The 12,031-nt window shown below is 37.5% G+C and overlaps 1 protein-coding gene across 1 annotated transcript in view; it reads right to left on the bottom strand.

The window, feature by feature from the left end:
* LOC306844112 (acyl-CoA:lysophosphatidylglycerol acyltransferase 1-like) overlaps nt 1-12,031 on the bottom strand; it is a 39,353-nt gene that overhangs the window by 12,569 nt on the left and 14,753 nt on the right. Inside the window, exons 4-5 of the mRNA XM_079376030.1 lie at nt 11,910-12,005; nt 11,471-11,747 (exon numbers count right to left, since the gene is read on the bottom strand). Coding sequence (XP_079232156.1) covers nt 11,471-11,747; nt 11,910-12,005 — 373 coding nt within the window. The remainder of the gene's footprint in view (nt 1-11,470; nt 11,748-11,909; nt 12,006-12,031) is intronic.

The following is a 12,031-nucleotide window of genomic DNA, read 5'->3' as shown; positions in this document are numbered from 1 at the left end:
TCCCCCCAGTTATTACCACAAAACTAGATTTTATATTTTGACCAATGAATGCACAATTTTGGTGTAATCAATAACTACAATTCTCAACATGAACTGAATGAACCACTTTTAGTCCTTGAGTTAAATTACAAATGTGCTAAATATTTTCTCTTTTCATTACAACTATTCATTGTGTTGTCTGAACTCGAGTTGGTCTTAAGAAAGCTTTGTGTAATTATGGTCGACCATAATTACACAAAGCTTTCTTAAGACCGACTCGAGTTTAGACATGTTTCTTAGGAGACGTTCAAATAAGATGTGTTCAAAAACAGCTGGATGGGAAACGACAGAATGGAAGAGAACCCTACGGCTGTTTAAAAGTTAAACTAGGGGTGTGCGATATGATGATTTTTGATTGTGGATGATAAAAATGTCTCCACGATCTGCTTTTGAAGAAATATCATAGTATCGCGCTACAGCCCACATTCTATCAGTTCCAGTTCTGGCGCCGCAGTATCAATATACTGTACAACACCAAATACATTCACTTCAGTGTTAACTCAGCGGTAGCGTTACACTCTCGAAACACTGCCCTTATTCACAATCACAAAAGTACATTATTTGCGTGTGTTTTAAAGCCTTGCCCGTTAAGCTTTTCATTCGTGCGCTGGTCAGACGTGCACCTGAATCGCGCACTACAATATATGTCTAACAGAGCCTGATTACTCAACTAAGTTATCTTTTGAGCTAATACTGTCAAAACACACAAGATTTACATGTAGACTTGTTGTTATGTCTAAAATGAATGTAAACCATTGAGAGAAACAGACGCGCGGGTCACACGCCTGTGTATTAGATGCGTGCAGGTCTTAAAGGAACAGAACTAAACATGCAGCAGACTGTCATTAGTTCATTAGAAATGTCATTAGAAATGTAATTTCGGACATTTACTCACTCACGTTGTCCCAAACCTGTATTAATTTCTTTCTAGTGCTGAACACAAAAGATGATATTTTGAAGAACGTGGGTAACCAAACAGTTGCTGGTCCACACTGACTTTGATGGTAGCAAAAAATATTACGGAAGTCACTGTGGACCAGCAACTGTTCGGTTACCCACATTCTTCAAAACAGCATGTATGTTCAGCAGAAGAAAGAAACTCATTCAGGTTTAAAACTAATTTTGAGTGAGTAAATGATGGTATAAAACACTGACAGAATTGACAGAGAGATGACAATTTTTATTCTTTAAATGTTAAAACAACAAAACGCAAGAGAAAAAAAACATAACTACTCTTGACTGAAAAAAATACAGTTGCTTTAATAGGAATCAATTTATATAATGTTTTATTTTTATATTTGTTCATTCAGTTTCTTGAATGCTCCTGCTAAACAGGCCTATTGTACCTGAAAATAAAGCACTGCTTGTTTTATTTGTATATTATTTGTATTTGCAATGTGTATCTTTGTTCTTATTTGTTAATAACAAATATAAAATAATGACAAACATTTTTATCTTTGCCCACTTTGGCCTAAATATCCACCATTCTCTTTTATATTTTGTTACTTTGAAAGGCTTTGTCTTTATAACAGGGAAATTATTTTGGCTGTACTGCTCAGACAAAATAGTAAAACCAACATGACAAAGAATCATGATAAAATCGTGATATTTCTAAAAAAAAACGTGATATGATATTCTTGCCATAATTGCCCACCCCTAAGTTGAACTATATTTAACGACACATTGTCTGTAAAATGGTGTGGGATGTCTAAAATAAAATCCAACCAAAACAATAGCATGAGAAGTTACGCCGCTGACTGTCTACATTAATTAAAGAAATAATGCAGACAGAATTCAAGAGCACACATGCCTTCAACAGGATAAAATAAATAAAAAAACGCATAAAAATAAATATATAAAAACATCAAATGTCCAACTATCAAATGTTTTGTATACCAGTGTTGTTACTGTTGACTAAATGGGAAATAAAATAAGTGTGAAACTCATAAAATGTTCACAAAAAAATAAATAAAAATAAAACTGACCATATAAAAAGACAATAAGAAATACAGTGTATAGCAGTATTTCTCAACTGGTGGGTCGCGAGACCGTTCTGAGTGGGTCGTAGAGTGTGCGGTTAAAGAAACGACATCAAAAAACTAAAAAATCTCATTCTAAATGTTTTTCTGACACAAGACTTATTTTAAAAAGACGTGCATGAAAGCTGTTGCCACTTCTGTCAGATGCAGTTTAAGTAAAGAGTGCCTGAGAAAAACGTGCTGTCCCGATTTAGTAGCTGCGGTCAGATGAGATGTTGAAAGGTTTAATGTCAGTGTCGTTATTCATCGTTATTTTTGTAACTTATGAAATAACCTCAGAAAAGTGACCTATCATGTTCTGCCAGATGTTATATTGTGTTTGTAGTGCGCACTCTTCAATAGCACGCGTGGACGCAACGCCGCGCAGTATATCACTTTACTAAAGCGCAGAAACTACGAGCATGCAACGTGTGAAATAAAAGTACAGTACCGATAAATCACATAACTGGTAATGCGTGTGTTAGCTGGAAAGGATTTGCATGAAGGTATGATATTCATTCTATTCGGGAGCAATTTCCACGTTTCAATAACAGTTCATGTTAGTATTGTATATTCACTAGAGGTCGACCGATAGTGGATTTTACCGATAGCTAGGTTGGACCACACTGGCCGATACCGATTAATCAGCCGATAGTTTTTAAAATGGATACTGAATGAAAACTAACTAGAACTTTACTATTTTAAAAAAGCAGTAACAGTACTGAACCATACTTTATAAATGAATAAAAATGTTGTATTAATAATTACTATATGGATTATTAAAGTCATTTCATAGTTTATAAAATGTTAAAAGAAGAAACTTTAAAATTGAAAAATGAAGCCTATTAGTAAGAGTAAATGTTGAAATTAACACTCTAACAAGGAACAATACTTCTACAGCTTTCATTAATGTTACAAATGGACTCTTATTGCTAAGTATTACCATTTAATTTCAACAGTCATGCTTAAAGATGGCCATCTTAAAATGATGGCCTACACATTAAAATTAACTCAATCCATATTAAAATTACATGCACAGGTTTTTGATATTGTATTTGTACTCTCACATTTTATTTGCTGCTATTTTAGAACACTGCATGATTATCTAATCAAAATATAAACAAATATGCAAGTGACACACTGTGCAAAAGCGCACCGCTGCGTCTTGGAGAAGAAGTCAGGGGTATCACACACACCAGACAAAATAACACTATTCTGCATAAAAGCTTTAATTACCAAACCTACCGTAGTCTATCTAAAACACAGAGACATTAGGGATATGTATTATGTTTATATTATGTATAATGGGAATATGGCTCACTCAGTGATTTAAAAAGTCTAACTTGAAATGTGTTGACGGTGGGAGATTTATTGGCCGAGCAGTCCTGTGATTAGGGGTGCTCCGACTGATCGGCTACCGATCACTATTGTCCAATAATCCCTTTGGGATGTTTGATTGGCGGTCTCTGAAAAGACCAATCTCATAAACCTATCTCAAGCTGATGAAGTGCCTGCTGTGAGAGGTTTGACACGACATGCAGCGTCACAGTCTCAGTCCGGCGTGGGTTACATAATTATAATGCTGAAGGTGAGGTACAACTCATATTTCTTCATTAAAAAGTAATTTGAAAATTTTCTGAGAGACATACTTTCACAAACAGCGTGAGTGGTTCACATTACTGCGTTTGCAGTGCATAGGTCGTGCAAATTTTTTTCCACGCTCATGTTAACGGATTAGATCGTTCATAATGCACACGGTTGCGGTCCGGCAGTGCGTTCCAGGAGCGGTGCGTCTGCAGCTGTGTAGAGATCGTTTCCGCACAGATTCTATTTTTGCTGCACTGCAAGCACTGAATTAAAGTAACAGCGCACTGTTTGCGGTAAATATGAACATACATATTTTTGAAAAATGTAAAAAAAAAAATTATATCCCCACATCTACGTCACGATGTGGGGAGATTTTCACAACACCGCCCAAACGTATACGCAATGAAAGAAGGCGGAACTATTATTTTTGCTGTGGTATTGTTGCTGCCGCCGGCCTCATGTCCTGGAGACGCAGTGTTTCTTTGTGAAAGCGGAGCTACTTACTTTGGGCTTCCAAAATAGAACACAAGTAGAAATCAGTGGTTAAGTTATATTTACAACATTGTTCTAGAAGAGTTCAACCCAAATATTAGAGTGTGTGCGGCGTAATTTACGGAGCACTATTTCCTGAACCTGGCAGGAGAGTAGTCTACAATGCTGGCTTTCACAAAGGCTGTTTCTATAAAGTGGGGCAATTCCAACTTTGCAAGGACAGTCTGCCGTTTCTGACTCACAGCCTGTAAGTATGTTTTTATATTTAAAAAATTTGCCACTGACGATTCAAAAGGTGAGTTTTGAGCAGTGTAGAGTAGTGCTTGTTTGTCGTTTCTCCGATCACAAATGCAGACATGGTTATGTTTACGCGGCGCGATATGCAACGCGACGTGTAAAAAGATAGTATAAGTCATTATAATCAGTAATTATGTCCCCACTGGATACAAGAAATGCCTCGTTTATAATGGGTTTTATTGTTTTAGTCTCGTCGAGATGGGAAACGCCATCACAATACGATGAGGGGTGTAACATTTCCGTCACACGCTTGAGGTATTCAGCCAATCACAATGCACTCCATAGCTGGCCAATCAGAGCACGCCTCGCTTCTCAGAACAATGAGCTTTGTAAAAATCGACGCGTTTCAGAAAGGCAGGGCATAGAGGAGCAACAATAATGCACAGTATGTGGACAATAATGTGTTTTTTTTTTTTTTACTTTAAACCATATAAACATTGCATTACACCAAATATTGTTATTTTTAGCAACGTCATATGACCCCTTTAACATATCATCATATTGTACTTACAAATCTAAAAAGAGGAATTATTAAAATGAAGATGTGCATTCTGCACATAAAAATGTTAATTCTGAGTGGGCATGTCCTCTGATGCGTTCTGAGAGACTGTGATGGTTGTCTCCACATTTACTGAGAGACAATACTAACAGCTTATTATCTTGCTTAGCCAGCCTTAGTGTTTCTTTGTTTTGAATCCATGCCTGTCGGAACGCAACATCTCCATTAGTTAACCCATTAACAGCAAGTCACAGCACAAGTGGTGTGAGGAGACAAAATGGAAGATCCACCCAACAAGGAAGTTTAAAATGTACTAGGTGTGGTGGGAACATATAGACACAGTATAGTAGTACAATACACTTCTGTCACAATTCACAGTCAATGCACTGAAGTATCAGTATTTGAAGATTTTTTTTATTATTATTATTAATATTTTTAAACAAATATATAGTTTATCCAAAACATAAAAAATCTGTTATTTACTAACGCTCATGTCATTCCAAACCGGTATGCATTTGTTTCTTCCGTAGGGAACACTATTCACTATTAATTAGCTGCTTATTAGCACGCAGATTACTAGCATATAAAATGATTATAGGGCTATACGATTCTTGCTAAAATGTGAATCGCGATTTTTCTCCATGGGAATTGAGATCACGATTGTCTTACACGATTCTCATTTTTTCAACCAAAATGTATTGCACTCAAGTACAAAAAAAAAAACCAGGACATTCAGTATAATAAATTGCTGGAGTAACAAAAAATTGTCTTTTTTCTTTATTTTAGACCCCTTAAAGTGAATAATTTTAAAGCTTTAAGTTGTTGAACATAAGAGAACATTAACAATAATAAATAAAAATATTCATTCACACGGGGCGTCGGCGTCAACACCTCTCGTTTACTTTGAATGGAGTGGCGTCAAGCGTTGCCGAACTGAATTGTGGGTCCCTCGCGTCGCTTCGCTTTTTTTTAATATATATAATAAATAAATAGAATAGGTAAGTGCTGGTATTAATTAGTCAGATGGTGGCGAAAAAGATGTATGTTTTTTTTTTTTTTAATGGCTAAAACTATTTCTAGCATTCATTGATATTCACTTGTGTATGCATATTGTATCTTTTAACATATTGTATTAAAATGTGAATAGATGACCATAGATTAAGAAATATATATTAATACAATAACACATTTTACATACTAATTAGATTTCTTATAGTCTTTAAATAAGCATAATTTATTTCATCATTGGTCTACACATCCACAGGAATAAGTGCAACACAAAAACACGTCTCAAGTCTCCAATCTTTATTAAGCAGTTTACACGATTTATACTTTGCATACAAAGAAATGTAACCGCCTTATCCTGTGTGTTGCATTGTACTATGTTTGTACTCCTCCATAGTTAAACAAGAAAAAAAAAAAATTATTATTTCCATTAAACTCCACAGACAAAATGCTACTATCAGTGTATTAAACACATTAATCAATGGACGTTGTGTGTTAATATTTGCCGGAAAATGCTGCAAGTATACCCGCTGTTGTTGTCTGACCCGATTGACAGCGCGGAGTTGTTTGGAACTATTGAGAGCTCCATGAGCGGCGAGATCAAAGCGTGTCGCAACTGTTTCTCAACGGCTCTGGTCAGCACCAAGCTTCAGACACGCCCCCCGTCAAGCGTTGATGCTGACGCCCCGTTGAAGCAGCGCTGCGCAGAATGATCACCGTATGACATCAAAGTACCGCAAGAGCGATTTGAATGCATAGGATCCGACTGCTTTCTTATCGATCTAGAGGTACTTTGATGTCATACGGTGATCATTCTGCAAACGCGCCTATTGACTCCGTTTAGGCCTGCCGCCTTGTTACACGTCACGTGAGTGACAGCAGAACGTGGGCCAATGAGGGAGAGGAGAAAAGTGATCGAGATTTATGATTGATTGGTGAATTAATAATGGTTTGTTATTGTGTGAGTGTGACCAATAACGCGTGAATGCAGCATGCTCTGAATGCAGGAAAATACACGGAAGTGAATCGCCGTCATTTAGAAATGAGATCGCATTTATGTATGAATCGAGATCGTGATTTTCTTTCGATTAATCGTGCAGCCCTAGATGATTATTAGTACTTTTAAAGCACATTTTAATGCTTTATTCTGCATCCCTTATACCTACCCCATACCGAAACATAACTACTACAACCTTACTATTAATAAGCAGACAATTAGGAGTTTATTAACTCTTGATTAACAGTGAAAGTGTTACAGTTTTGAGAAGTGTGTGCGTTTTATCAATACAATAAAAGTCACTGAGTTTACTTCAGATATTGTTTGTTTACTTGAATGAAAGAAAACAAAATCACCACAAACTATTTATCTTTTTTTATTGTTTGGATGCTGAACCATCCATTTAGCTTTCCAGATGTTATGACAATGACAAATATTTGCACTGAAATTGAATAATGCGAACAGCTTTGGTGCAGTAAATTGTTTGAAAATATTTTGTTGTTTAGTTTGACATTTTATAAACTGGCCTTTACATCTACATAAAGACATTAAGCTTACACTTTAGTATTATAAATTATTTGACTCTACTTTTGATTCTAGATCTGCAACAAATGATTATTTGGATAGCTGATTAATTGACTATTAGTAGTAGTAGTAGTAGTAGCCCTTTATTGTCACTAGTCACAAGTACCAGCGAAATTAGCCATCAACCTGTCCATACATACACAAACATACATACAATATGACAAGGGGGTAGACAGGACAGGAAGACAGGGAATTTTGGAAGATAATACAGCATAAACATGAGGAAGGGAGAGGAGAAAAAAATATAACCCCCAGACTATGCTCCTGCGGGAGTACAGTGTGAGAACAGGACAAAAAAAACACCTCAGCAACAGAAGCACATAATCATAACATAGACACATGACTAGCAACGGGGGGGAGAGTTGATCCAGCTTTGGCAAGCAGCCATCCGGTCCTGCAGCCCAAGGCGCCGGTCACAGACCCGCTTGTCAGGTGGCGGTGCAAAGCGGCGAAGGCGTTGGATTAGGGTTGGGAGGTGAATGCTTATCAGTATATGAGTGGAGTTCGTGTGTTCGTTGGCCTGGTGAGTCGTCACGCTGGAATTCAAAAACAAGTTGCCTCAGTCCGCAGATTGTAATAGCGACACAGCAGGTTGCCACGGAAACAGCCTTGGTCAGGACCCCGACAGAGTCGACAACATCAGGTGTCTGGAAGGGGGGAGGAACGCAAGAGAGCGTCTTCACTGCAGTGCTCTTCCGGGGTTGTTTACACCAGCAGTGACCTTGCTGAGCCAGCTGGTTTAGGGGAGCCGAAAGAAGATAAGATTGCGATTGTTTGGTCTTGGACTGAGTAGCCGCATTCCAATTTCACGGCTACTCTCTTAGTCCTTTCTGGTCTCCAAATCCATCAATTTTCAATCATGACGGGCAGCCTTGTGAGGCTTTGGACAGCTGTTTCCGTCTCCTGAATTCTTTGATAACCCAGAGCAAAGCCTAATCCAATCAGCAGAAAACCCGTTATCGTGGTTCCGAATAGGTAGATGTCAATGTCCTCCATGGAAAGAGCCGCCAGACACACGACCCCGATCAGGTTCCCCGATCCCAGGCTTCTCGTCGAGAAGATGGTGTCAATTTTGTTGCGAGACCAGTTGATCAAATCCATGATTTTTCAGTTTTTCAGAGCAGTGCAGAAGGAATCTCTCAAGTACAAGACGAGACGAAGAGCAAGCAGGGAAGATAAGGGGAGAACAGGAGAGAAAATGCGACCGCCTTCGCTGAGAGCCAAACGAGAATTAATCTATAGGTTATATTCTGATCTATCAACTAATCCTTTAGTTAACTTACTAATAAATTATATTATTAATAAAACTTCTGCCATTAATCTTGCAATGTTTTATTCAAAAATCCTCATTAAAATACTTTAGAAAAAAACAAAATAACATGCCAAAAATTAAAAGTCATCTATGAACAATACAAAAGTCCACGATGTTTTGAATTGATTGTTAAGAGTCTTGAAATGTTTTTGTTCATTCAGCATGATTGTATGACATGGCGGACAATTAACCGTTCGCAAAGAGCTTGATAGACAGGCGATCTGTCCAATCATAACACCAAAACCGCCATCTTGTCCAACAGCTAACAATAAATTACATTTTGTACCTATTAGATTGTTTTATTAACGTCTACACCTACCCCAACTCTAAACATTAATGCAAAAACAGTAATGATTGATGTACAGCGTGACAAAAAATACGCTATATTGATGAGGGCATGCCCAGGAGCCACAGCTGTATCACTTCTAGCCTTAAACACAAATCAAACAGGAGAGTAGACCGACTTCAGTAGACTTAAACTTGAAAAATGGTGTTCTGCAGTTGAAATATAATACGTTCTGATGTTCATTTCGTGCTTTAAAGTAAATATGAAAAGATTATCGGTTCACGTGGCACTTTGAGGCAATACAGTGATCGGTGATTAAAGAGCCACAAAAGGGTGTTTACTGTTTACATTTCTTCAGAAATGACAAAATTTGAAAGCTGAGGGTCCTGAAACCTTGTTTCATACGAGAAGTAACCTGCTCTGTCTTGTCTGTCTGTTGTCAGTTTTCTCTTTGCTCTGCGATGTATCTTTCACTGCGTGAGAACACGTGTAGTGTGAATGTGGCATTGTTGAAGATAGCAACAGTAACTAAGGAGGGAGGGTCTTTGCAGTCAATTAGCTGTCCAGTGTGGTTCCATTAATAAAGTGCGGGTTGTGAGGGTTGCCAAGAATAAGGGTGTGAATCCTGAAAATGTGCAGGTGTTAGCTCAGTAATAGAATGAGGTTTTAAATTCGTAAAAAATAAAATGCTGTATGATACACAACCGTGTTAAGGGACATTGCCATACTAGCCATTAGCATCTGCTTTAGGGAGTTAGGGCTGTGAGATAAGACGATATATATCGGTTGGACGAAATTAAATCGTTTCATATAGTGTTAATTTTGTTAAAGACCATGACGAAAAATTTTGGTTGACAAGCCTTTTTCCCATGACTAAGACGAGACGACAATAAGGTCAATAAACAATAACTATCAACATGCAATTTCGTTAACGAAATAAGACGAGACTAAAATGTATTCAAAAAATTTAAACTTTAACAAAAACATCTTTATTTTTGTCAAAAAAAATAAAACTTTTTTATTGTGGACCGCTCTACACGCCTCTACTACGTGAGCTTTCATGTGTGCGGTTGCCAGATATCAAAAAGTTTGAATCCCCGAATCAGAGCTACGCTGTATACATTTTCTGCCTGGTGTTTTTCTTATTTTAAGCAATCTGGCAACCATGCGTACGCACTCGCTTCTCATTGCTGAAGCGCCGCCGCTGATGACCTGAAAACACTGACAAACAAGCTGGAGTTTAGCTTCTAAATGAAAGTTTCACTCAGCCGCTCTGTGTTCCGTCATGAGATCTAGACTATATTGTTTGCGATTGTGATCGCTGAATAAATGCACTTACTCAACAGTTGTTGTTTTAATAGAGAAACATAGGCTATTGCAATTTGTAATTATAGTGGAATTACACTGTTATAATATTTTTCATTTGTTTTAGCAGATTTCATAATGTAGACAGACAGATTGCATAAGTCTTTGGTATTAATTTATATAATAAAAAGTCTATAATAAATCGGTACACTAGATGAGGTAAAATACACCATGAGTGTTCCCACATGGTGGCAACACTGTCCCGGGCCGTTGTTTCGCAGTAGAAAGAGAGACAACAAAACAGCGGAGACTGCATCAACAGACGCTCACGTCGAGGAGCGCTTGTGAGCGAGAGGGTATGAGTCATCTCAGCTTTGGTTTAAAAGAGTTCAAAAATATTTGTTATCAGTCATAACTTAACGGGGAAAAATAGAGCACACACTGAACATGGATGAAGCTTTCTAGTGCGTATGTGTCGACCGCCTGCGTTCGCGTACAACTTCAAATGGAGTACACTTTTAAAGGCTATGCGTTCGAAACAAAGTATACTTACGCCTTAAGCTGTTGAAACAAACAGCAGAGCTATATGCATGCCCCGTCTCTTTTTCTGTGTGAGAGGAGCGCACATTTTTTGTCGCTTTATTAACTTTGAACGATTACATAAACACTTATACACGTCATAATCCCCATCTTTGCAAGTATCACATCTTTGCAAGTTTTTTTGTCTCTTTTTGTATTAGTTTGATATTGACACTGGCGACAAGGATTATGAAAATTCTATGGTATCAAAGACTTTAATACCATAAAAACCTTTTTAAAAGAAAAAATAACTATATTGTGATATATATTGTTATGATATAAAATTACTCATATTGTGATAAGATTTTGGTCATATCGCCCACCATAATACAGATATTACTCATATTGTTTTGAAAAGGACAAGGGACTCACTGTAAATGGTATACCATTTGGTAATTCATACACAGAACCATGGGAAATATGGTGAAAGACACGGTTTAAATATAAATGAGCTGATTTTGTTCCTTACTTTGACCTGGTGGGCTTCCCTCTGTTCCCAAGATACCGTTTTCCTGCTGGGGTCCTAAGGTCTTCAGGATAATCTGTGTGGCGCCTAGTCGTGGCAGTGTTACGTGAGTCAAGTAAGGCAAGTCGTTCTTTTTGGCAAAGGACTGACTTGTCTCTCGCCTCTTTCTTAGGAAGCCGCCCTCAGGAAACAGCACAATCCATTTCCTGTCTCTGCTGTTGTAATACTTGTCTAGGTGATCCTTCAGGTAAACTAGTTGCTTTTCTCGATGTGCTTTGCCCTGTTGGTAATGACAAATCTAGTCAATGTCGGCTAAATTTCCCCTTGCACTAAAACAATTTCATTTTTTAATAAATGCAGACAAATAAAGGTAGAACATCAACTCACTATCCTTGTCACATTACGCAACAAAAAATCTATATTTTAAGTGAACAGCTCTTACCTGTCTGATGAAGAAATCTCCATGAATCAGGGACACAACCCCAAAATTGGTATATTTAAAAACATGGTCCATCAACCACAACATCTTTCGTACAACCTGGACAAAAACATGAGAATTAGTTT

This window comes from Barbus barbus (assembly GCF_936440315.1).
Source record: "Barbus barbus genome assembly, chromosome: 24".
Lineage (NCBI taxonomy): Eukaryota > Metazoa > Chordata > Actinopteri > Cypriniformes > Cyprinidae > Barbus > Barbus barbus.
The sequence above is the reverse complement of the archived record's forward strand: the minus strand, read 5'-3'. Positions and strand labels throughout refer to the sequence as shown.